General features: G+C 40.1%; 1 protein-coding gene across 1 annotated transcript in view; it reads left to right on the forward strand.

The window, feature by feature from the left end:
• SYDE2 (synapse defective Rho GTPase homolog 2) overlaps positions 1 to 27,565 on the forward strand; it is a 168,686-nt gene that overhangs the window by 30,080 nt on the left and 111,041 nt on the right. Inside the window, exons 2-3 of the mRNA XM_085602076.1 lie at positions 385 to 1,110; positions 22,721 to 23,799. Of these exons, the coding sequence (XP_085458202.1) occupies positions 385 to 1,110; positions 22,721 to 23,799 (1,805 nt within the window). The remainder of the gene's footprint in view (positions 1 to 384; positions 1,111 to 22,720; positions 23,800 to 27,565) is intronic.

Here is a 27,565-nt window from a genome sequence, read left to right on the forward strand (position 1 = left end):
CACCTGTCTTCAGATTTAAAAAAATAATCATTTATGCTATTGGCATTTGTATAACTCACGGTCTGTTATTGCTATGACATCATTGGCCATTTGTCATTCCGGTTAATTTATATGTAAGCCAGTGATAGTATTAAAAAAATAAAGGCTTCTCTCTAGACTAATTTATAATTTTCCTTGCTTGCAATGGGGCCTGTCACACCCCTGCTACCTACCACACTCGACAGCACTGCACTTGTTATTGCTGATTATAACCAAGAACAAACGTATTCATTAACACTTGGGAGTTTTTAATACAAGAACTGCCTGGGTAAATTCTACTTTTGTATCAACCATGCAACTCTCACAATAACTTCCAACAGTAATTATGCGTTTTTGTTTTAATAGATCTCATTGAAAACGCGCACGCATCGTCTGTCTTTAGAGAAGATCTGAAGGTCGCGGAGGTCAATGAGCAGAGACAACACAAGAACAGCATCACGGTGTCAAAAAAGCGCAACTGGCTGCAGCAGAGTACGCAGTCCCCACCTCCTAAAGATGGTTTTGACTTCTTTGATAACGCCCCTGGACGTGTCGCTCAGACCCCTGCCGTAATTTGTTCGGAGTCCCCGAAACTTCCGATAACTGCCCGATCACCTCCAGACCTCCAAAGTCCCGTCAGACCCCAGGCGCGCGCCACCACAGCTGCGCCCGGCGCCATCTCAAGCCCCGTGACTCTGAGCAAGTGCACCTGGAACCTCAGCGAGGAGAACGACGCAGACGACGAAGGGGAGATCTGGTACAACCCTATCCCCGAAGACGACGAGCCCGACCTGCGCCGAGGGCACTGCCCCTCGGCGATCAACGCCGCGAAGTCTGACGTTCACCCCATCCATCCTCAGAAGGTGTCTGGCAGGGATCGTATGAAAGGGCCGGGGCACGCCGCGGGCCGCCCGTCTCCTGCCCCCGAGAGCGCGGGGGACGCGCAGACGGCTCCTTCGAGTGAGATAAATCTGCTGGATTCCTCGCATTCCTCGGAGCACCATCTGCAGCTGCACAAGCAGAGGCCTTTGTACAAGAGGCCAGCCAGGCTGAATGCCGAGGACCTCCCGCCATATAAATCTTCGGAAACAGGTAAAGTGCCTGCAGCCTGGCCTTTCTTAGCCAGCCCTAAGAAAGAAGGGTGGATCTATCGCCCGAGATAAGATGACGTTTGCATTTCAATGTTTCCATTCAGTGTGCACTCAACTATGCAAAATGTTGAAGCAATTAACAGTATTTTGATAAATTAATTAGATTTTGTCCCTTTCTCCTGAAGGTCGGTACATTGAGTACCATGCGTGTGCAGTAGTGATATGTTTTCTTTAAAGCTCTTAGACAGCTAGGATAGCTCATGAGGTGAAAGCTTGCTAATAATGGAGGACAACACAGGTGATCGGCAGATCACGAGTACCAATCCCAGCAAGGCCAACACTGCCCTTCATCCTCCCAAACATTGGTAAATTGAGTACACGGAGTGGGTAATAATAATGTCTTTTATTTAAAGAGGCAGGTGGTATGAAGGTGTGCATAAAAAACAAATTACTAGTTTCTTCACTTCTACAACAAGGTTGATTCTACATTTTGCTTTGTTGAGATTGGGCATGCATTAAGGGTTCAAGATGGTGCTAGTTATCTGGTAAAGACATGCTTTAGGTTGATGATGGGACATCTTGTGTCGTCGGTCGGAAGACACATGGAAACAACTCAAGGTAGCACTAGAAGGATAATAAGAGCCTGTGAGTGCATGTTGAAACCGAAGTTATGAAATTGTGCAGTTTGTAAATCCAGGGACTGAGCTGCATTGACAAAGGCAATAAATAGGTCTAGTTTTCTCATGTTGCACGGGAGTCTATGTACTGACAGAAAACAATGAAACAACATGACATGCACTCAGAAAAGAAAACATACTACAAACGCTCATTCAGTTGCAAGCACACCAACTCAACTCAAGAACTTTTGCTGTACATGTGACTACTGCTTGCTCCTCCTCATTTTTGTCAAAGTAAATGGGAAGTGTATATTGAATAATCATTTCAAGTTCAGAGCAACTTCAATACAACTTTGTCAGGTCAAGAGCTCAAAGGTAGGCAAGAAGAGGCCTTTAAGATCAGAAAACAGACAGTCATGGGTAATAGCAATGCAATTCACATTAATGAGTAAGGGAGGACAGTGGGGTGCATCACAGACAAGAATCGGCAACAGGCAGAAAGAGACAATCAGCGACCAAGCACACCAGAGTTCTGAGGGTGGGACTGGACAGTAGAGGCCTGGGGAGGCAACATGAGGCACCATGGGAATGGGTTAGCAACACCAATGGATAGCCCAAGTATGGAAGATGTAAATGTGTGAACGAGGCATGTGTAAGTGCTCGCAAAGAAAGTTAATAAGCAGTGATCCAAAGAGGGATGGAACACAGCACAGCAGATATAGGGTGCAGGAATCTTGAAGCACAAGTAAGGTGGCACTCAAGGCAGCGTATGGTAAGGGGAAACTGCTCCATCATTCAGACCCTCTAGACATCTCCAGAGATCAAGTGTCTATAGAACAAACATCCCTTCTAAAGTGACTCCATTCCACAGAGCAGGCCGCCTTGGTTGATATTGGAGGATATGGTCTTTGGTGTCAGTGAGGATTTAGGAGGGTTGAGGATCTCCTGCTCTCTCTGCCCTCTCTGTTGCTCACTGTTCCTCCTTCCAGCCACACAGGGCAGGAGTACGTACTACACTATCTCATGTGTACAACGCTGAACAATAGCTACCCCCCGAGTACCCTCAAAGGTAAATTTATCCTTAAACATTAGTTTAAGACAGAATGGATCTTTTTTCACCTGCCGGGAATTTGGAACGGAATTCCTGGTGGGCATATATGCATTTACAAGTGTAGATTTTTCAATGAGTGCAGAGAAATCCACATCTGTAAATTCCACTAAAGGGGTTGGAAATAGCTGTTCCAAGACATGGTTTGCCGTTGAAGTTTGGAAACAGTCAAAAACATGTGTGTTTGTATTTTCAAACACCTCCCCTTCCTCTTCCCACCTTGGAAATGGTAAAGGTTTACCCCTTCCAGGATGGGAAGGGACTAGATCACCTGCCTGATTTTGTTGTGGTGTTGGCAAAGGTCTTTTTCCATGAGAAAAATGTCTCCACAGAGACGAACATTTTTTTTGCACAGGAGGCTTCATGCCTCATTTGTGGGTTTTTCCACTACGGGAAATAGGTGCCTTTTAAAAACGTCACATGACATTCCCGGGAATACCACTGGAAATCTGCATTTGTCACAGATTTCTGGGCGTATTTCCTGGAATGTTTTGAAAACAAAGCCTGAAAGTACACTTACGCAGAGCCGTTATCACCCCCTGTACTTTTCCAGGATTTTTTTTGTGTGCTTTGTGAACAGAGCACCATTTAGTGTTAAATATAATTTACAAAAATATTGTCACTTCGCAATTAATAATAGCAAATCTACGTTCTATTGGGTGATGTTTTTTGTATACCATGTTTAATACACAACATTTCTGTCAGATTATGTTTTTGATAATGATATTCTGACATACAACTACTTTTGAAGTACATCTGCTGCCATTTTGGAACACTAGAATATTGAAAAATGTAGAATCATCATAAGAAAAAAATAATTTCTCAAAAACAAACTCTACTTTTTTCAACGAAGAAAAATACAATCAACAATGCTTAAATTGTTTGTGTGTGAACAGCAAATATATTGTAGGTTTATTGAAAAAATATGGTGTGCACTACCAATTTATTTATGTGTTTTTTGTAGGTCCTGAATGTCTTATTAAGGCCATTTGCAGTCCTGGAACTGCAAGTAATCAGTGACTCTATGGGTTAGCCATTACAACTAAAAGAGTATCAATTCAAAGTTGCCCTTTGGTGGATCTGGCATTAGCTAATTCTTACTTATGTCCATTGGCATAACATAAGTCCCCACAGCCCCCCATGCGGGGTGGCCCTCGAGCTCCAGGGGCTCTCTCAGCAAAATTGCTAGATGATGGGCTATGGATGGGGCCCCCCTCAGTGGACTTTGCAGGGGGCCCCCTCAAGTTTCGTTACGCCACTGCTTATGTCCGCAACTCCATAGTTGCGTCATGCACTGCTATATTGTGCATAGCAAGCAAATTCCAGAAATGCTTACACATAGGAGGAGATGATATATGCTAATGGTTCAATAGCAATAACCAACAGCTCTTGCATAATGCTTGTGTGCCTCACAAAGAACCATTCATAAAGCTGAAAATATTGCATGTACACCCTTAACAATGTTCCATCTATGAGTGGACTTTAAATGTTTTAGGGAAGGGCTTATCTTACGTTCTCTAGCCAGAGCTCCATAAGAATCTGTTATATTGGGGTTTAAGATTGAATCTGCCACTACCAAAGTGGTTATTGGTCTCTTTCAAGATATTTATTGATTAAAATACATCACATCGGTGCTGAGGACTCGTGATGCACAAAGTTGCAGCTTGGTAGAGAGGGTTCTCTGTGCATCGATGGCTGCAAGGAACAAACTTTCCTTCTGCTCGTGGATGAATTTCACAAGCCTGCTTTGCATTGCTCCATTCTAAACTGTTATATACAGAAACCTTTAACTTACTGTACCTCAAAAGCCCTAAACCTTGATTGTGAGGTGAGTTAGAAAGCTCGTCACCCACTTTGATTCATTATGATTGATTATGTAGAAACTTAAGAAAGTATTAATTTCAAGTGACTATATAACAGAAATATATCTAGACTAAAAATAGAATTAATCATGGAAATTCTGCACTGAATTTAAAAGACTCTTTTTGACTACTTAGTACTCTGCTTTTCCCTGTTTAGCACCACTAGTCTCTTTCTTAAAGTTTCAGATGCTCCGCCACACTCTTTGTAGACCGTTATGACCTCAAGTGTGCTTTTGAATAACAACATTGTGCATCTTACAGACATAAGAAAAAATATTACAGAAGCCTATGCACCTTTGTTTGGAGAACTAGAAATATCAGAAGTAGCTCACAAGAAGTTTCAGGGAGTTAAACACTTGCCACTGATATCTGCTGTGACCCTAAAATCACATGTCGATTTGTGGAAAGGCCATCTCAGCCTTCAATCTTTTAATGTTGGGAAACAGTGAATATGAAATTGGGCACTAACAACACCTTTTATCAATCATCAAAAGTCTTTATTTTGGTTTTACAGTACCATAAAAGAAAAAAAGCACATAGGTCTTGCATGTCAATAATCAGAATACAAGGTACTGTAGATTAAAATACTTCCTATACAGGCTCTTGATAGTTTTAAAAGAGATAAAAATTAGGATAAAAAGCTTATCACAAAGATACAATATGTACATAGTGCAAATATAAGCATATTTCAATAGTTAAAAGATGCGTCCTAACATCAAAATTTAAAAGGCAAGCAATCCAAATATTTACAATCCAAGTGCTAGTGCAAAATACACGCCCATCTGTTCAAATCATTTGGGTTTTAATTCATTTACTTCCTTCAAGTCAATAAAGTCGATAGGGCCCTCCTTCTAATGGACCATAATTTACCCAAACATTTTGCCGTTGCACAAACAAAAAAATGGTCTCACATCTGACTTCAGAATGCGTAGGGCTTCTTTATGACTATGTGTCCCTAGGTGTCTACATACCGGGATAAGCCAGTTCCTTCTGGGTCTGGCGTAGGCGGGGCACGCAAAAAATACATGGCCTATTGTTTCTTTAGGACAAGGGCAAGAAGGACAGCCCTTGGGCTGTGATATATTTGTCCTCCAGGTATTAGTAAAAGCATTGATGGGAAGACAACCGTGTCAAAATTGAGTATATCATTTCCTATCTTCTGGCACTTTTATTAAATCAAGGAAGCTTTCTAACCAGCTGCTAGATTTAATATCAAAGAACAAGTCAGTTAAGCAGCCATGTCGTGTATTCATAACATTCTTCTGTTCTACCCAAGCCCAAAACTGTAGTTTTAGTATATCCCTAGAGTATGTGGGAAGGTGACCTTCTAGCTCCTTAGGCACACCTATGTCCGCCCGGATGGTATTTATATAGTTGATCCACCCAATTTTATGGTTTGTGTCCAGGGCCGAAACTTCATTAAAAGCAGCTGCATAGGACATCAGTTCTGGAGTTGTAACTAATCTGTGCCAAAAAAGCAAGGGGCGTAGGCTCACCATATCATTGATAGACTTGAAACCCATATCGAGTTTCAAGGGAAGGAGGGGAGTGCTCTGAGGGAGTGATAATAGGCTTCTAAGAAACTTATTTTCTATTATTGAGAGGATGTTAACATTTATAGTGCCCCACAGTTCGGCTCCATAGAGTGCACTGCTTACTACCTTGCAGCTATACAGCTTCAGTGCAGGGGCTATAAGCCTAGAATACGAGAGACAATGCTCCCGTCGCAGGGCCGCAGTTAACTGGGAGAATTTCAGAGATGCCCTCTCTAGATGTTTATTCCATATCATTCCCTCAGATAACGTAATTCCCAAATAATCAAAGGAGCTCACTCGTTTGAGCGGGACATTATCAAGAACCAAGTTACCCTTAAAGAATTTGTGAGGATTTAACATCATCAACTTAGTTTTAGTTGTGTTGATGACCAAACCCCTCTCGTCACAAAAGTTCTTAAAGCAATTTAAAAGTTTCTGTAAGCCCATGGGGGTTTTGGACACTAAAAGAGTGTCGTCTGCACACAACAAAGTAGCTCTTTTATGATTAGCCAGCGATGGGGCATCAGCCGAGGTAGACCACAAGAGATCAGCCACCTGATTTACATATAGGGAGAAGAGGGTGGGGGCCAGGATGCACCCTTGGCGCACCCCCTGCCTGATTTTAAATGGCTCAGTGTTTTGGCCCTGGTTTCCCCACCTTACACAGGCAAAGTTATCCTCGTGCAACCTAATGAGTGGCTCTAAAAGTTCCAGAGGCATACCCATGTCCCGAAGGACCTGCCAAAGCAGGTCCCTGGGAACTAGGTTGAAAGCTGGTTTCAGGTCAATAAAGGCAAGATGTAAGCTGCCTTTGCCCAACACAACTACCTTCCAATACAGCAAGACCAGGCGAAACACCTTTTATATACAGTGCTTTCAAACTGCAAAAACTGTGTTATGGAGATTTGTGCTACTATTATTATTGTTGTTATTATCATTAACAATTTTTCTTCGGTCCTCTCCTGTTCTCCCTATCAGGCTTAAGTATTTTAGAATTGCAGTTAAACCTTTAAATAGGCTTGTGTATTTTCGATTTTTTTTCACCATTCCAAATTTGAAAGCAGATGAAAAACAGCCGTTATTTAATAAATGTGTAACAAACGAGTAATTGTAAATATGGTACACTATATGTCCCATAATGTCTCATAATAGGCAAGAATGGGTTAACACTATTAAATTTGGAAATGGAGAACGGACTCACATTACCGTGAGCAAGACCCGTTTGGGTTGAAACGCTTTGGTGGTGGTTGATGGTGTTTAATTGCATGATTGCAATAAATCTTTAAAATATTGATTCTCATGGAGTGCGGTGATTTCCAGCGTGTGGATAATTTAGTATAGTCACACACACATATACATATATATATATATATATAATTATATATATATATATATAATATATATATTACCTACTGGCGGTCGCCAGTAGGTAGTTATAGTTAGGACCCCTTTTCCATAGGAAATCCGCAACATTCTATTTTGAATAACTTTGGCGCCGGTCGATGAATCCTCGCGAATTTCTCAAAATAGGTGGGGCGCTACGCTCCGCTCCTACCCTGAAAGTCTCGGGGGGATTCGTCAAGCGGGGGCTGAGATAAAAGGGGGGTCCCAAAACGCGTTTTTCCCATGCATTTTTCCATAGGACCTTTAGACAGAGCTACAGCCCGAACGGCTGAACAGAATTACTAGAAATTTGGCAGAGAGGTAGTCCCTATGTCAAGGAAGTGCCTTTTGTAGGTTTGGTGTAAATCTGTTCAGTAGATTCTGAGAAAATAGCCTTTAAATCAATATATATATCTGAGCCCGCTTACGGTACGCTTACCGTACGCTTACCGTACGCGTACGGTGGCATGCGCGAGCGCGATTCTGATTGGCTCTTAGATCTTAGTAAACATTCGAATCGGCCGAAACCAGGAAGCGGCGTCCGCCATTTTGTCTCTCGCACTGAGTGTTATTTATCAAACATGATGCCCAAAAACATGTTACGGGGCTGTTTTGACAACTCCCTCCCACATAGTCATGTTGAGGGAGTCCCCAAACATCCCCCAAGAGCAAAAACGTTTTTTTTTTTTTTTCGGCAATTTCGCTGAGTACGCTTACCGTACGCTTACCGTAAGCGTACGGGAAAAAATAGAAATAAAAAAAACACTATCCACACTTACCCCACCCCCTGTGCTTTTGGTGGCCGTAGGCCACCAAATGTACAGGGTTTATTACATCAGTAAAAAAACTATATTTTGGCAACATGAAATTATAAAATCGAAATAAAAAAAACACTATCCACATTGACCCCACCCCCTGTGCTTTTGGTGGCCGAAGGCCACCAAATGTACAGGGCTTATTAAAGTTGATAAAAACCGTGCACGGAACGCACTGCGTTAAGTGGGCGCGCACGCCTCGAATGGCGTAAAGTAACTTAGCATTTAAAAAACCGTACAAATTCACTGAAAAAACCATAGGTTTCACACACGTTATAGTTAGGAATTAGCATTTAAAAAACCTTGCAAATTCACTGAAAAACCCATAGGTTTCACACATGTTATAGTTAGCGGAAATTTTACTGATAAAAAACCAATGAAATTGCCCCGTTATAGTTAGTGCTGGCAACTATAACTCACGCGACCGCAATCTTCTGCTGATGACATATGTGTCTTTATAAAAAAAAATATTTGTAATATATGTATAGCTAAAAATGTATGGAAGAAGACATGGGCAAATAAGTGTCTAAATACAGTATTAGCATCAGCAGAGGATTGCGGTCGCGTGAGTTATAGTTGCCAGCACTAACTATAACGGGGCAATTTCATTGGTTTTTTATCAGTAAAATTTCCGCTAACTATAACATGTGTGAAACCTATGGTTTTTTCAGTGAATATATATATATATAGATCCACTTGGTGATCGCAATATATCATTTCTGGAAGTAATCTATCACCGCAAAGAACTAGTACACACTATTTTGTTGGGTAAGTAAAAATATAACTGGAGGCATCCGTATCATTTGTTGAAAACCCAGAGAAATATGATTCCTGTGGAAGGGCCAGAAATTGTCATACTTGTTACCTCTGTCCTTTTCTTTTAACTATTCAAGTGTTTCTCAAAAGTGATGCAAACAATCCTCATCCTTTGTCAGTGTTGTGTCTGTATGTTTATGGAGATTAGAGAATAATTATTAACATTCTGGTAAAGTAGGTTTATGTAATTTTGGATTTTACTCTGACTAATCCATATTAGAATGCATAGCCGTAAAAAGTGTTGTAGCTGCTAATTGCCTTTCATCACTGCTGGAGGCAATCCAGTCATAAAGAGATCAAGTATGCACCCTGCCTAGATTAGGTAACACATTTCTCCCTCAGCGTTTAACTCCTGCATTTCCAGGAGTCCATTCTGGAGATGTTTTGCCATCTCTGCCATTACTTACACGTTTATTCCTGACATGTTAGGGATTGTTGGGAGGGTTAATTCTTTATTTTCTCAAGCACTACTAGTAACAGCTGCGGCAATCATACAGCATATAAGAATAACATTACTGTGCACATGGAATTCTAGATTTCACTCTCCGAATTCTACTTAATTTTATGATTGCAGAAACTATGCACCCATTAAGCCTGTTTGATCAAAGGTGAGGTAAGCCCTCCCAGCAGAACATATCAAATATGTCGTGTAGGATTGATACATATTTTTCAAATTAATACTTTCTGATACCTTGAAAATTCAATATTATTTTTTATTGTTTTGAAGAGCAACAACCAGCTTCCAATATAATATTTTGGTGAATATTTGATTTCAAATATGATATACGATAATGTTCACTTAGTATATTAAAAAAATCTACAATTCAATATAATCAGCAGAATAAAAAAAATAAAAGTATAGTACCGGCCACCTCCCTTTCTTAAGAACCAGATTCCACTTCTAAGTTGACATGGTCAACACATTCATAGTACCTGGAATTGTGTGTACCCAACACCGCTGTCAAACAAACCCAACCTTCAAAGCACGCCTCCAAAGAAACCAGCTTGTTGACAGCATATTTTTTATGTCAGAAACGTTTCAAGAATGCTACTTAATGGAGGCAAAGCCTGTATTTCGCCACACCACATCCTGTAATCACATCCCATATATATGTTTCTTTAGCATGGAAATCGATGCCACAGATGTTGTACACTTCATCTCCTTAATCCTTTCTGAACTGTAAATTAAGTAATTTGCCGGGTGCCTGGCCAAATGCAGCATGTCTAGTCACAAGTTGTTAGATTAAAGCTGGATAGCCATGGATCCTCAGAACCCCCAATAAACAGAATACCTGATTATTGACAATTCAGCCTACAACCAGACAGCATGCCACATAATAGCAAAAGGAACTACACTCAAATCGGGGCCCCATAACCATTAGCCTTAAGCCAGATATTAATGTATCACTGAATATGTTTCAAACAATTTGCATAATCTCATCACACAAGTCATGAGGGCTGAAATATTCAACTTCTCATGCTGCTTCAAGTTCCTAAGAATGCCTGCCATCAAAAATATTGTGTTATTTTTCAGTCATTACCATTATTATCTTGTTATACTATGCACAGAAAATCTAAATTTAAAGATGGTTTTCGTTAAAGAGTGACCTGTACATTGCCATGCCAACTGATGGTTAACTGTCTGCATTGTCCCCATCCTAAGAGACTTTCACAGGCTTCCTCTTGGTGCCAACATTTTTCCTATGCACTCTTGTGTTCATAAAAAAGCCATCCACCATGGGCCCTATCTACATAGGGAAATTTAGTATTTAGGGAAATGATACACTGCTGCTACATAATAAACTTACTGGTAATCTTCTGACAACTGGAAAATGTGCTATAATCATTTTCTCTGATTAGGAGGAAATGCCTCCAGATCCACTGTCTATGAATCAACCTTATGGAAATAGCAACAAAAAACTGGTAAACCATCATACCTTTGAAGTAAAGCAAACCATACTCGTAGTAATACGGAATGCATCTACACCAGAGCCATTAGACTATAGCTTAACAAACATCTGCCCGCAACCACCTACCCATTCCACAAATACTGTATTCTAAGTAACTCTAGCATAATGATCAATATTTACATTATCAGATTTATAATCCGTATTAGACATCATCAAGGAAAGTTATCAATTTTCTATTACCTCGGAGTAAGATTGAAGACTAATATGTCCTGGACTATGCTAATTAGTAATAGTATCCTGAAACTTCAGGAGAACATTTCCGGGATACAAAAAGTGTTTCAGTCCACCTCAATTATGTCAGTTTCTCCAGCCATTAATATATATAATGCAAAAGCTCTGGGAAGTGCACTCTGTGCCACAGAATTGTGGGGCTTTTCTCAGCTAAATAGCCTACCAACAACTGTAAAAACGTTTCTGAGATCTTTAGTTAATTTACCAGTCTGCTTCATTTTTGCAGTTACTTTCAGACATGGGTTTAAAACGTATCTCCCAAAGGGTTGGCCTCAGACTATTAATATATTGACGGAGGCTTTGCTGCATTGAGAAATTATCATATTATCGATGAGCCCTAGAAGAGATTATTACCCTTGATACCCATAGAAGAATCCAAGGGATCAACAAAGTGTGATATACGCTGACTACCATTGGTGTGGAAAAGTTGTGGTCTAATAGAGCGAATCTTCTAGCAGTAACAAAATCCCAGTTAAAAGAGAATTACTGGCGATACTTAACTGAATGTGAGTTTTCTAACATGATACAGGGATCTCATACAGCAGCCTTCCTGAATTATAAATGTTTACCTTTATATGAATCATTTTTTGACATAATTACGCCCCCTGCAGTAAAACATTTGTAAATTAAATTTGGGTATGGGATTCTTCCTGTAAACAGCTTTTGCCACAACTGGAATAGCTCCCACCCTACTTCTGGAAATTGCCTGATTTGTAATAAGAAAGAGGACATTGTGTCTTATTGGTTGTTTTTTGTAATGCTTATCCAATTCCTCAGAAGGAGTTGTTAATACCAATATGTCGCTCTGTAGGGGCAATGCAGTATGCCGTTGCCCTTAGGATATTCAGATCAGCCTTATCCATAGTAAATGCACATAGCATAGCCAAGTATTTATATCCTGTCTGGTGTATTAGGAAAAGCTACACACAACAGAATTCTGCTTAGGTGTTTTACTTTGGAAGAGATATCTTCTAAAGCCTTGCAATGTTTTGGAGGTTTATTAATAATACTTATGATTTTTTTATATACATATATCATATGGGGTCTGTTAATGTAAATAATTGCCACTCTGCTCAATTATATGATTTGCATTGCACATGTTTTATCCTTTTAACAATTTTGTTAGTGTCTTTTATGCTTTTGACTAACTGAAATAAAGATTTATTGATGATCTTTTAATAGTATTTAACAGCATGCTACCAGAATGTTGTAACCGAAATATCGTCTGACAGAAATATTATTCCTTAAATATAATTTATAAAAATATTGCCTCATTAGTGTTAATAGTAGAACATCTGCCAAAGGGGCAATATTCTTGTAAATGTTATTTAGAACATAAGATATCACTCTTACAATATTTTTCCCAAATATATTTTGATATACCGTCTGTTTAACAAGATGTAAAGTGCTCTTGAACCTGGTCAGTATGTCAGGCCCATGACCTGGAAAAGTACTAAAGTAAGCAAATACATTACAGACTTTTCCATACTGTGGATCTATATTACATGGAAAAGAGCTCAGGCAAAGCAGAGTGTGAGTGCCATAGTCAAGAATGCGGTCAGTAAACCATAAGTAAAGCACACATAATGGCATTTGGGAGTAAATGTAACAGAAAGAAGACATGTTACAACAAGTGGCATGGCAGAAGATGATTAATAAGGAAAACTACAACGTATGAAGGGTCTACGGGAATATTTTGAGACCTGGCGTGGATATACTCCCCAATCACAAACTAGGTACAAAACAACAATATCCACGGGTCTATTCAGACAGTTAGAACCACAAGAGACCAGAAAAAACCGTGACCGCTAACCTATATACCTCTAGCAGGCTAGGAAAAATCCTTTAAAAGGACGGATTCCCATCACTCACCAAAGGTGACATGCTTCATCATCTGGGTCTCCTCCTAGTGTCACCCTAGTGGCACTAAGGGCTATAACCCTTTCAAAAGGAATGGGAAGCTCGCGGATGTTTTTTATATATAAAGCTATAGAGATTATAGCGATAAAGCTCGCTGTAATTGGACCTACAGATGAGGGCAATTGATTTGTGTGGGACTGATTAGTGCAGTGCAAAATAATATAAGATAGTGAATTAAAATTGAACAATGAGAGAAAAAACGTTATTGATATTTCTCAAAGCTCAAACTTAAAAACAATGCAATCGACAGTTTTCAACAAATGACTGTCTATGTATGGAAAAGGGTCAACATGTTTCGGCAGAAAAGGACATAATTATCCTATGGCTTTTTCAGGACCACAAAATTATTGCTGTTATAGTATGGAGCTGTAATTCAACATCATTTTGGACTAGAACAGTTACTGTAAGAAAAAGTTAATTGCATAATTCTAACTTGAGGCTTAAGTGGGTCATCTTGAAAGACATGCCATATTAAAATTGTGGGGATGTTAATTGAAAAAAAGGTATTTTATTACAAGCATAGTTGCCCATAAATGTCTGTATTGATAATATGCATTAGGTCCTCCTACAATTGTTAAAGAATGGTTTCTGATCATTTTAGAAATACTTTGAAATGTGGGTCAATAAGTAAATACTTGACAACACCAAAACATCTGGGAATGCAGTGACTTAAAAATATATTTATGTACCAGCACAGTTTATATTGTATAGTAGTGTGTTACACTATTGCCTAGAAATCAGAATGCGAAGACTAGGTAGGGAGGAACATGGAGGTTTTTTAAGGGTGGAAGAAGACTCATAGAGGAGAACAGGGAAAAAGCAGAATGTATTCAAGCTAATAGGAGGTTGGAGGGTGTAAAAGAACAGCAAAATGACCTACTTTTAAGTGTTAGTTTTACAGATGTACTTAACCCTTTTTCCTTTACTTTTATTAAAATATTTTCAGTACTTATTACTTTCTTATTCCCATCGCCAATGCTTTAACAGTGAGCAAAAGGGAAAACGTTGCCATTTTGCAGAGGACTGAAAATAAGGGCCTCATTATGATGCCGGTCGGACTTGCGTCCGACCAGCACCATGGCGGAAAAAGGACCGACTGACTAGTAGTCAGCGGTCCCGCTGTCCGCATTACAATACGACCACCTTGAAGGCGGTTGCGGCGTGTCCTGCGGGCTGCAGCACACGCCTCAGCACAAAACATACACATCTGACATATCCCTACACTATGTGGCAGGCATCGCATGGCCCATACTGAAGGGCCAGGAGGGAAGGGGGGGGGGGGGCTGCTACTGGCCCCCAAGTCACTTTCTGCCCTGCCTTTTCATGGCGTGTTAACCGCCATGAAACTGCCGGCGGAAAGGGACATTGTAATCCCTATGGTGCCACTGTTGTAGAGAATGCAGTCCCTCCAACGGTGCCCGTTGGATGCGTGGTGGTCGGCCTCCCCGCCTGCCCTCCATTGGCCTGCCATCATAATGCAGCAGGCGGTCCTGCAGGGTCCGATGGTGGTGGGACCACCCTGACGGTGGCGGTCTCACCGCCATCGTAAAAAGGCCCTCAATAACCAATAAGTAAAATCCCCCAAATTATACAGTTTTTAGAATAGCCATTTCTTTGATACAGCTTGCCCTAAATCCTGATTGAAGATTATAAAGCAGGCAGTTTTCTTCAAGGAAAGTTTCACTTGAGCTTCCACACAGCTTTTGTGTACATGAATGGTGGGTTGGACCTGGGGCAGTAGTTGTTCAGGTCTTCTGGAAGCACCTCTGTTTTTTTTGTCATGGAGATACTTGTACTATTTTTAGACCGTCCATCCTGAATATTTTTTCATGACTTATTGCATATTTTATAAATGTTAAATATTTAGCAAATGTTAAATTCTTAGGACATATTTTGCATTTCTACAAATTAATTTGCTATTCTTTTTCTATAACTATTGTATGCATGCAAATGTGGGATTATGTGTCCTGATTTTTTGTTGTTGTTAAAAGCGTGCTTTTGCATTATCCTAATTGGTGGGTAGGAATGAAATGTATTTCCTGGGTATGAAATTCATAAAGCAAACATCTCATAGGATAAGATGGGTGTGAAATTCATAAAGCAAACATCTAATAGGATAAGATTGAACTGATGTTGGATATTGAGTAATTTGCTACCTTGAGTATCAGTGTTTGAATAGACAGATGAGGTGCTCCATTTAATCAATTTAAATTATTCCTTAATTTTTGCTAACTTTGGTAATAATTGTTCGCTCACATGATATTGCTGTATAAGGGCCAAGTGACTCTTTTTATATAAACCTGCATTGCTTTAAAAACATATACTGCTATTATCCATTAAGGAAGCTCTCTTTAATACAGTGGACATTGTTAGTATTAAAATGTATCATATTAGGTTTGAATGCTGTACAGAAAAAACGAAAGAAATTGGTTTCACAATTCAATTGTTTTCTGAAAGAATGCATGATTCATTCAGTGACCTTAGAAAAAGAGAGTCTACAACTGTGCCACTAAGTAAATGTTGTGACTAATTGAAGCACTTTAATAAAAGAATAACCAACTATGGCCTGCGTCTCATGCAAGTCCTAGGCAATAAATTCCCCTCTGTCTCTTATCCTTCCCTGTGGAGAATCATATTTCAAAATGAGTGGCTTTAACTCTGGCCAGCGGCAAATAAATCTTACTGTCACTGCAACTGCTAATACTAGAATACATGAAGCTCATTGTTATGCTAATATTTCCTGTCAACATATGAAATGTACAGATGCCTTCAAAACAAAGGGGCATCATAAATTAGGTTCCTTGCTAATGTCAAAATGAAAAGCAAATACTCTCACAGGCTTGATTCGCTTGTGGAACTGCGTTTTCCTTGTCCATTGTGGACAAAACTGGTTGGACGGATACTAAGGGGCTTATTATGATGTGGGTTTCAATTCTGACTGGCTGATTATGAATCAGCCGGTCGGAATTGCAACCGGCCGGTCATTCCGGCTGGCTTCCAACAGGCTCAAGGAGCCCGTCGGTCAGTCGGAGGCCAGCCCGTAATCCCAAAGGGCAGTCTCTACGCCCTTGGGATTATGATGCATGGTTTCCAGAAGGGTTTCCATGCTGGCCTTTCCGACATGGAAACCCTGTAGCAGGGCCCCCTTGTGTGCCCGGCCTCCATGTGGGGGTGGGGCCTGCCACGGGGGCAGGGATTAACACCACCTCCCATTTCCTCCCATGGCCGTAACACATGATCCCAAAGGAAAACGTCGGAATGCTACCGAACAGTTCGGTCGCATCCAAATCCGCTGACCCGGAGGTTGGTCGGTCCTGTTTACGAGATGGTGTTGGGCGGATGCTAGTCCACCCGACATCGTAATCTGCCCCAAAGGGTTTCTGTTGGGGACAGTGCGACCCAGTGTACCTCTTAGAATTCCCATGATGAAGCAAACACTGGGAAGGAGGGAGACGATTGAGGATCATTTGCATCTGTCCACAACTCCGTTCTCTCCTTCTCAAAATGTTTGAGATGTAATGCACCAATAGATATCACACACATTGACCAAGAATGGGAAGAGGGCCTGTGAGATAGAGGTAGCCAAATACAGGGAAAAGGGACGTTTTGTGTCAGATGCTATTTTCTTTCACCCTAAATATGGCTAAACTTTATTGCAACCCGAGGTTGAAAGCTTAGCCAACTACCTGATCCAATGTGAAGGCAGAATTCTTGCAGCATATGTTTTCCTGCACAGACTATCAATTGTCTTTATTGTAAAGTCTCTCCCTAATGAACCTGACTTGGAAAGGGTAACCCCTCTTGCGTCATATACTTACAGATGAATGGCCCTCACCCTTGCCCAGAGCATTCTAAATGGTGTCTCCAAAATCCAGCTTAGATTGAACACCAGCATTGGTAACCCCTCACATCGTGTAATCAAACTTCTATCAACCCCAACCACGCACTAACACCCCACAGCTCCAAATCTTAGTTGTAACATGTGAGGGCCCTAGCCATTTCCCAACCATTGCCCTGCCAACTCCTTTGCCTTAACCCTCCTTCAGCTTTCTCCAAGGTCAAGTCACCCTGTCCCTCTGAGCTGGCTGCACATGTTTATTGGCTTGCATACCCCTTCGTCATGCCTCATAACATTCGACCCCTGCACAGCCTGCACACCTCTGACACCAGCAGCAACTGACAAAAAGCAAATCCTTTCATTCCTGTTCCACACAATGCCACTTCACTACATAGGCAAAATCTCTCAGGCAACTCCAGCCAATGAAACCGAGGGTTAAGGAGGGGTGGAGTGGGAGGGAAAAACACAACTTTGGCTCCCACCCTCTGTACAGGGGAAGCTGCAAGAAAGGCGGAGTACCTGTACATAGCCTAAATCCCAATGATACTATCCTGACCTCTGGCCCTTGTCATGTGATCTGGCTGCACTAACCACATTATTACCAGCTTGCCTGCCACTAAATCCACATTGGATGAGACTGCACATCACAACAGACTCTCTTTATATTTAAGAAACTCTTTTTAATGGGTCAAATCTGCATTACATCAAAAGCACCCACGACTTCTTGGCTACGCCCTACAGAATAACACCCCAAACTCACTATACAATGAAACTCCTAACAAGCCCAACCACCCTCTAATCTCCCAGTAGCTTCCAGTCATAACTATTTAGGCACCTCCGGTAAAACGAGCCATTTTTCAGAGGTAAATAAAAAACACACAGGACGAGGGCAGTTAAAAATAAAGTATGTGCAGTAACTCAGCTCGGCAATGACATCTGAAGGCTGAAGAGCTAAAGTGGCCTTACCGAATCGGAGTCTTCACAGCTCATACCCACGTCTCAGCAGTCTACTGACCTATGGGCCTGCCTGGTGAATGTAACCAGTTTATGTCTGAAGGATTTCATCTAAAGAAACGAAAACCGTCCTCGTCAATCTGAGTCCAATGTTTTAGGGTTGTATATTGCTGTATTTATCAATCACTTAGCCTGGAGCCCTCGCCGTGCCTGCCTTTTATAAATAATTACATGTAGACACCAGCCAAAACCATGAACCAAAAAGACTGAATATCGCCATTGAAAGCTTGCTTTTCATGAAGGTGAAAAAAGTGTAATGTGTTGGCTGGCTTCCCTCACCCAGGGGTAATGGCTTCTGACAGAGTCAGAAGATGAATGTTTTGGGCTAAGGCATGTGGCTGATTACTCCAGGGCGCTCCAGGCAGCCTGCAGCGAGTGTGTGCTGTGATGTGCAGCACAAGGGTAAGCTTTGTCCAGTTTTATCAAACAGCACATTTCTGACTAGCTGCTTGTCAGAAAAGCACAGCAGTCAGCCTCCAAAGGGCCCCGGATTTTAATATAGCGGTGAAAGCTTCAGTGCTTCAAATGAGATGAGACCGTTTTCCAGGAAGAGCCTTGCCATTTTTTAGTGTTATTTGCAAATAAGGAAATGGAAAGGTTATTGTGGAAAATATACCAAAACCTTCATAAACACAAGGCAGAGACTTTTTTGCTTTTGGTTTTTGATTGCTGCTGATTATGGGACATACAGACACACTGTGCATACAGACACACACGACTTTGGTGTCACATTTTGCCCTTGAGAAGCAAATATATTTTTTCTAATTTTAGAATGGTTCGTGCTCTATTTATATTAGGCCTCACATGGTTTGATAGTGCAATAACATAAACCTGATATATTTCACAAATAGTTTGCTGTGTATATGTAACATATATTCTTGTAGTACTCCAAATTTGCTCCTGAATTCCACTGGAAAACCAGGATTACTTCTTGTTTACACCTGGCTTAGTCCTGGAATTAAGCAGAAAGCCAATAAAGTATGTCAGTCGTTGTATGGCAAAATATCAGCCACTAAAATATAATAAAAACAGAACACAAAACTATCAACTTTACCATACTTTTGATGCAAAGCAAAAAAATATTATGAACAAAATATCAACGTTATAGTTATAAGTACATATATATAAATTGTAGTTTATAATAATATTAAATCATTAAAACAAAAACTAAATTCGTTTTGATAAAATTAATCTATGTAAAAAAAGAAATAGCACCTAAAAATAACCTATAAACATTAACTTGATTTTCCCCAAAAAATATAACTTTATGAATACACTTATTTAAAATACATTTGAATATTAAATTACAATACATTTATTATAAACATAGAAATAAGTATTACATAGACACATGATAGATCTGATTTATTTGAAAGAATAAAGCACCACCTGATCGAATAATTATTTGTTATTAGAAAAGGCTAAAGCTTATTTCAAATGTATCCAACCATTATAAATAATATTATGAAGTATCACAATAACGATAAACTAAAAAATAAAAATATAGTAAATCATTTAAATCCAATCCAAAATTATTTAAACAAAAAAGCAAATAAAAAAAATCAATACTGATACCATATTCTAACTAAAATCTTGCAAACGTGCATAAATTCAGGGGTCAACATTTACTTTCCAACTCCAGTCTTAACACTGAGAAAGAGCATACCTTTAGGGTCGGAAATGATTTCATATTCCAGCCAAAGTCTAAAAATTATTGAGGAAAGATTATACTTTTGGGTGGTTGGGGGCAGATTTTCTGTTTTGACTCCAATCCAACAAACATTGAGGAAGGTGCATGGGTGTGGGGCAGATTTATGTTTTTCAACTCTACCAAACATATGGGAAAGTGCCTACAAGGGAATGGTTGAATTTACTGTGCTAACTCCAATCTAACAAACAGTGGGCAAAGCACATACATTAGGAGGGAGCAAGGTCAGAATTATTATTCTACCTACAGTCTCCAAAAAGCACTGGGGAAAACACATATATTGGGCAGGAGTTCAGATTTAGTACTCCTCTCTAATTTAAGAAATATTGGGGAAAGTGCATACATTTGTAGGTTAAAGGACAGCACATTCAAATCAATATGTATAAACATTACAAATTATTTTGTAAATGTAAATAAATAAATTCCTAAAAATGTGTGTGTGTGTGTGTGTGTGTATATATATATAGATATATATATTAAAAATAACAAATATAACAATAATGTTTAAATAATGAAGTAAACCGTATCAACCGCACCTAAAATAACACATAAACATAAAAGACAATTAATGACATTTGTTGATAGAATAATTATTTGTAGTTAATTGTAATTTATTTGGTATAAAAACTCCCCTCTCAATCCCTTAAAAATGAAGTTTAAACTAATAAATGAATACTAATACTTAATATACATTTTAGAAATAACAGTACCTACCCAAATCCCAATACACTACACTATCAATAATAAATACATAATAGGTAATAGTTTCCTAAATATATATATATATATATATTGTTTCTATTGCCACACATGAATCACTTCAATTACTATCATGTTGCATAGGCTTGAATTAATTGTCGTATTTACGAATTGTTTAAACTGTTTCAAACTTTTTTCATGAATGAATTGATAACGTTTTTGAAAGTATGTCTTTTAAACTGATAAGGCAGGCGAACATCATATGCAATGTTTTCTATGTCTATAACCATACAGTCATGGACGGTCCAGCTCCGTCCATGACTTCCTCGCTCTTATACCATCTGCGTTCACTTCTGTCAATCAACTGCAATATGTTCTTCTCTACTGTGTTTACCACGCCTGGTTTGTGATTAAATATTGAGTACGTTGATCCAAATGGTATGACTTATTGATTGAGTGGTCTGGAAGCTGCCATCATTTATTCTCTTTCAACATAGAACACTCTTCTCGTTTTATTTGTTCATACTGGAGTTGCAGCTCTCTAATCCTGCACATCCTCATGAATCACATGCATCTTTGATGATCAGCATTGAACATTCTTTTCATACTTACAGTTAAGGCTATGATATAAAAAGATGTTAAATACTATTGATTAAGATGAGCATGTTAATGCATTCCAGAAAAAACAGTATTTTTATATAAGCCTCCATGTTGCAAAATGAAAATTGTTGAAGTTGTGAGTGTGGTAATAAACAAGTACAGCTGCAAGGTTCCTTAGAGTTTAATGCTCACCTGAGATATCTACTATAATTTGCAGGCCAAGAGTTCTAATCCCAGCAAATACAACGAAGCCTTTCTGGAGAATACTATTAAATTAAATATTTAAACAGTAGGCAATCTTCTATTCTGGAATGTATATCCATGTAGCTCTTATAATAAAGGAAAAGATAAGTCATTTGCATGTATTTTAAACTTATTTAAAATGTAGCAATGTTTAATGGCCCGTCCTGGATTATAATATCATTTTTATTCCTTGCATTCTCCAATGTGCATAATTTTACACATTGTTGTCATGTTCTGAATACTAGCGTCTATGTCCATTGCCTAATTAGGTGGATTTTCGTTAGTTTACTGTATTTTAATTTACCCTTGGTGCCCCACTCCACTCCCTCTACACGTCTTAGTCCTGAGGAAGACCCCATAGTAAGGTGGAACTCAACCTACGCTTATTAGGGGTCGAAACAATGACTTTTACACTTTTGTCTACCCAAGAACAACAGATTATTATCACTGTGTGTAAATGATATGCCTCTGTGATGTCAACAATGTATTTTGTGACCACACTGAACCCTTTAAAACTGTCTACACAACTTTAACACTCACAAAACCACTTACCTACCCCCACCTTTCCCCCTTTTTCCGGGCACTACTTTGATGCTTAATGAAGTGATTGGGCAAATATGTGCTTTGGTGAGGATGTGAATAAATGACATCTCTCACAAATTCAATGTATATCTTTCGTTTATAAAGTATTAACAATTGTTTGTGTTCTCTGAAGAGTATATACTGGGACCACTTTCCCTGCAACACTGAATACTCGTTAGGCATACGTGAACAACTAAGTATTTAAAGAATGCCATAACTGTTATTTTATTTGTGTATTTTTATGTGATTGAAAATATTCTTCTACTTATATTAAACTCTGTTGAGGTAATGATGCCGTTCATTGGACTAACAAAAGTAGCTCACCGATGTTACGCAAACTGGTCTAAGTGTTCAGGACCACTTAGGGATCACAGAGGATCCTTTCCTGGATATATATTCACACGTCTGTAACATTGATTTTTTAAAATTTGTTTTGGTCCCCTAAGAGGTATCCTCACTTATACAGCTAAGTTTTTGTTTCCCAAACCAACTCCGCATTGAAACTTTTAATAACGTTTGTATGGCTAATCTGGAATACCTTCGTGCAAGTCGTATTTGTGCAAGAACCTTTCATTATGCTTAATCCTAACAGAATGGTAAACTGTTATTACATGGGGTGTTGATTATAAAAACAATGATCAGCCAATTCTGATTGTACTTTTCTATTTAGGTCCTGGGAACAAGGCCAGCATACTGGAGTTCTCGCCACCTTCAAGCCCTAGCCCTGTGAAAAGGGGAGGCTCAATTAACTGGTCTTTTCCAGATAAAATTAAATCTCCTCGAACTGTGCGCAAACTCTCCATGAAGATGAAAAAGCTTCCCGAACTCAGCAGGAAGCTAAGCGTCAAAGGAGGTTCAAGCCATAATACTTATGACAACTCCTCTTCCTCACCTAAGGGATATTGCCAGAGCTCAAAACACCCCTCTTCTTTAGCTTCTGGGAACACTGCAGCTGCAAGCCGCAACGTGATTAGCCGATATCATTTGGACAGTAGTGTCTCATCTCAGCAAAACTACAAAAAGAAAACAACAGGAAATTCGAAGTCTTCTAGTAAAGGCGGGTACCTCAGTGATGGAGACTCTCCGGAACTATTAACGAAATCAGGTAAGCATGCATCTGAGAACAGAGCCAATAAAGGAAAAGAAGCCCTTCAGAGCAATAACAATAAAACTGACATTGACATTGATGCATTTAGGCACTACAATTTTTCTGATCAACCAAAATGTTCACACTATATATCGGGTCTCATGAGTGTCCACTTCTATGGGGCTGAGGATTTGAAGCCACCACGAATTGATACCAAGGATGTGTTTTGTGCTATTCAGGTTGATTCAGTGAATAAGGCAAGGACGGCCTTGCTTACTTGCAGGACTGCGTTTTTAGACATGGACCACACTTTCAACATTGATCTCGAAAATGCTCAGCATCTGAAGTTGGTAGTATTTAGCTGGGATCCTGCGCCTCGTAAAAATCGCGTCTGTTGTCACGGGACAGTCGTCCTACCCTCCCTTTTCCGAGTGACAAAGATGCACCAATTGGCTGTCAAACTGGAGCCCAGGGGACTTATCTATGTGAAAATCACCCTCATGGACCAGAGGGAGAACTCGTTCAATAGCAGCGGGGTGAATCGGGAGCCGGTCATGTTTGGGGTGGACGCTCGAAAAGTTGTTGAGATGGAAAATGTTGGCTTGATGGTTCCTCTACTAATGGAGAAGTGCATAGTGGAGATTGAAAAACGGGGCTGCCAGGTAAGGCCTTATTCCTTCATCTGCAAGTGTTAACACAGGGCAGCATTTGTGCATAGAGCTGGTACTTGTTTCTTTCTTCCAGTAACGTTTATTTTACTAACAAAGGTGGACTCCCCAGCCCTGTGTTGCTAGTTGTTCTTGTACTGAAAACACTTCTGATCACAGAGTAGTCTCCACATGAACAAACTTTTTGAGAAGCTAGATAACTGCACTCATTATGAGTAGAAACAAATTTAAGAATGTGTAAGCTTACTTTATGTCAATCTTCATTGTTGACAGGCCTGTTAAGGCCATACTGTTGTATGACACAGACTGAGGACATGAACCGTGGGTGTCAGTACATCCAGTGCTTGAAATGGAAAAATAGAAGTTTCTGGAAAGTGTCTGTACTTTCCAATTAAAAGTATTACATTTTTGTTGAGAAGTGCAGGTACTCTTCCTCTCCAAATTAAAAAAGTGTCCATACTCCGTACCGGACAGTACCAGCCCAGTTAAAGCACCGAGTACATCAAATACTTAGGGCAGCAAAAGTAACTCCTTTGGCCCAGGTGTAGTCATCTTTAATCCCGCTCTAAAACCAGTGGCGTCTCCTCCACTAAGGTGGAGGAGCCTCATCCCACTGCTTTTAGCAGTGCAAAGAAAGACAAATTAAATGATATTAACTTGACGTTATTATCATTTTATTTGTTCCTTCTGCTTGTCAGCTTGCGGGTGAGGCGGGTCTGCTCTGATCTCCGAGCATGGGGAAGGTGTGCAATGACTGTTTGGCTAACCCTCAGGGGCCGGCCAAACAGCCATGCTCACTTTGCATGTTCTCCACCCAGGCTGCATTACAGCCTGGGTGGAGAACATGCCCAGGCCCCCAGTCCCTGGTTGGGCGTGGAACCGCGGTGCTCAGACCAATCACAACACTGCATTGCAGAGTTGTGATTGCCTATGGGGAGCTTGGGAGTCTGGGAGCTTCCTGCTTGCACAGAAGCCAGGAAGAGGACAGAGGAGAGGCAGCGGCAGTCGGCTAGCCAGCAGGTAAGTTATTATTATCTTTTTTTAAACCTCCCCTCTTCCCCCCTCCCCGTCCCACTACTGCTTCTCAGGAGCAACCACTGGTGCCTGAAACACCCAGTAGCATCCTATATGTTGCTGAGGGGCGAAGGCCAGTGCTTTATTTGTAAAACAAAAAAACACTTAGTGTAGGGGACCAAATATTATTTTAGGAGTACACTGACCTCATGTCTCTTTCTTCTTCTGTCTTTTTAATCTTGCTCATTTAGTTTATTAATGCTTTCTCCCTTTGTCGCTGTTTTCCTATATTTCTCTTTCCATCCTTTTCTGCCTTTCTGTCTGTTACTCTGGATCAAAGTATGATGATGAAAATTATGTGCTGGTACCCACAACCATCAACCGCAGCACAATTAATTAGGCGCCGTCTGGTGGGGAAGGAAAGTCATATAAACCACAGAAAGTAAACAGGGCTTTAAGCGACCTGATTACTTATTGTTCATGGGACCCGGTTAGCTAGGGCAGTGCTAGGGGAGCTATAAAAGAGATATCCACTAACTTTGTATGAATGACGTCCATTATATCACCCTTGAATGCCGTTTGCACGGCAGCAAAACGATGTACAGTTTTATGTCAGTATGGGAAGTCTGGCCACAACTAAAATAATGTTGCCTCATTTCACACACAACTTGATGGCACTCAAGGTAAACATGTTGCTTTTTTTATTTAGTCTTCACTATGCTTCCTTGGGTTTGAGTCATTTAGAAATGAAAGGTGTTGGACTCACATGGAATTTAGGGCTTACGTGCACTTTACAAATTGATACTTTTTACAAATATTTATTTTGTGAACTTTTATTCGAGCAGAGTGTTACCAGTCTAGGGGCTTCCGTTGAAGCGGAGCATACTTTTCATCGCCCTGAATCTGTTCAACTACCCGCCGTATTTAACTGACAGTACACTGCGTTTCTACCTGACAAAAGAAAGGTTTCACAAAGACGAAAGATTAACAAGGTGACCGGAGAGCACAGCGGTCCACCCCCTCCCATCACCACAGCCGCCACTCAGAAAATGAAATTGGGTCAGGGCTTTTTTAAAGCAGAGTGTTGTAAAACACTGTTATGGTTTCCTTTCACGTTAATTGAATTCCCCATCTGGCTGCGGCAAGGTGCGTGCGTAGATGTTTTAAATTACAATGTGACATGGAGCACCTGGTGGCTTAAAGAGCGCGCCTTCAGCAGCTGCCGTGTGTAAAACTGCCTGACATCTTGAAACCGCATCCCGCGGTCTCCTCCGAGAGAACGTCTCTCTCTCTCTCTCTCTCTCTCTCTCTCTCTCTCTCTCTCTCTCTCTCTCTCTCTCTCTCTCTCTCTCTTTTCTAAGTACTCCCCTGCTCCTGGGTTACCTGCTGTTGTGCACTGCGCCGCTCGGGTACTTCTAAAGGTGATGGTGTTAATGGACGATGAAACACTCCGTTAACTATTACACTGTTTGTTTGGTAGCCCAAGAGCAATTTGTTAACCCATATCAATGCAGGAGTTTTGTGGTAATTTTTTTTTTTATTTGTCCTCTTTCACATCCTAAGTGGAGACCTTTCTGATTCCTATTGAGATATAATTGCACGTCATTTCCTTATGAAGTCAATGCAATGAGTTAAAATGGTCATGTTGACCAGTGGGACCTGCTCACACCTGTGTCCTGCCTTTCTATGGATGCTTCTGCTTTTCGTGCTGTTACGTTTGGAATCATGTGTCCCGCACTTTAACCTGGAAGAGCTTGTTCTTATCATATAGCTGTTTTCATGGTTTTATGGTTTGGCTTTGTTGCCTAAATGTACGAAATAGCTTCTCAGAAATTCGAACCAACTCTAGGATTTATACTGGTACCAAATGACATCACGTTCATTACCAATTGTAGTAATTTGTGGTTGGTTTTCTATCTCCTAGTGTTATTTCTGGCCAGTGGGGTCTACAGCTGACCTCACCTCAGGGACACTCTCTTAAAATTCACTTTCTTGGCACAAAACTGACCCAACTCCACTGGACGTTGATCACCAAAAATGGATATGTTGGCCCTCTTCTGAAAGTTCACAATATGTTGACCGGCAACAACCTACCGTCTGTTTTTCAGCACAAGCACAAAAAAGTCATTGTTAATATGACATTGCAATAAAAATACCTTAGTGTTGGCAGAAGGAATTGGCTTTTGTTATGATTAGCAAAACGTCCAGCCTCACATCAGCTCCTGACTCAAAGGTCTGCCACATACCTGGGTTTAGTATAGTGTCTGTGATTCAAATGTGGGTCCTGTCAGTGCATTACTCTATCCAACCTTTCCTGTAATAAGATCTACTTTTGTTCAATGAAAATCATCCTGAGCTACTAATAGGAGTGATGTAATGGTTACCATCCATTCTAAGATTGTCAGCAGTGATAACATCAGTACATTAAGTAGGCTTCCCATCAATAAATTAAGAACATATTATTGATTTGAAAAGCCTCTATATGGGTAATGTATAAAAGTCATATCTGCAACCCCCCTGGAAAAGGTAATATTATGAGTAATTAAACTCTCCAACTCAAATAGCTGCATTAAATAAATTCTGAAAATTCAACCATTTTTCTCCAAACATCAGCTTATGAGTCCTGAAAATACACACATTTTCGTCTGGAATACATGCTTTTGCACTTTTGTTATACATATTATAATTCAACCAAGCAAAAGCTTCTATAATAATAGGCTGGGCGGCACCCAGGAGAGCTACTAAC

This window comes from Triturus cristatus, chromosome 4_2 (assembly GCF_964204655.1).
Source record: "Triturus cristatus chromosome 4_2, aTriCri1.1, whole genome shotgun sequence".
Lineage (NCBI taxonomy): Eukaryota > Metazoa > Chordata > Amphibia > Caudata > Salamandridae > Triturus > Triturus cristatus.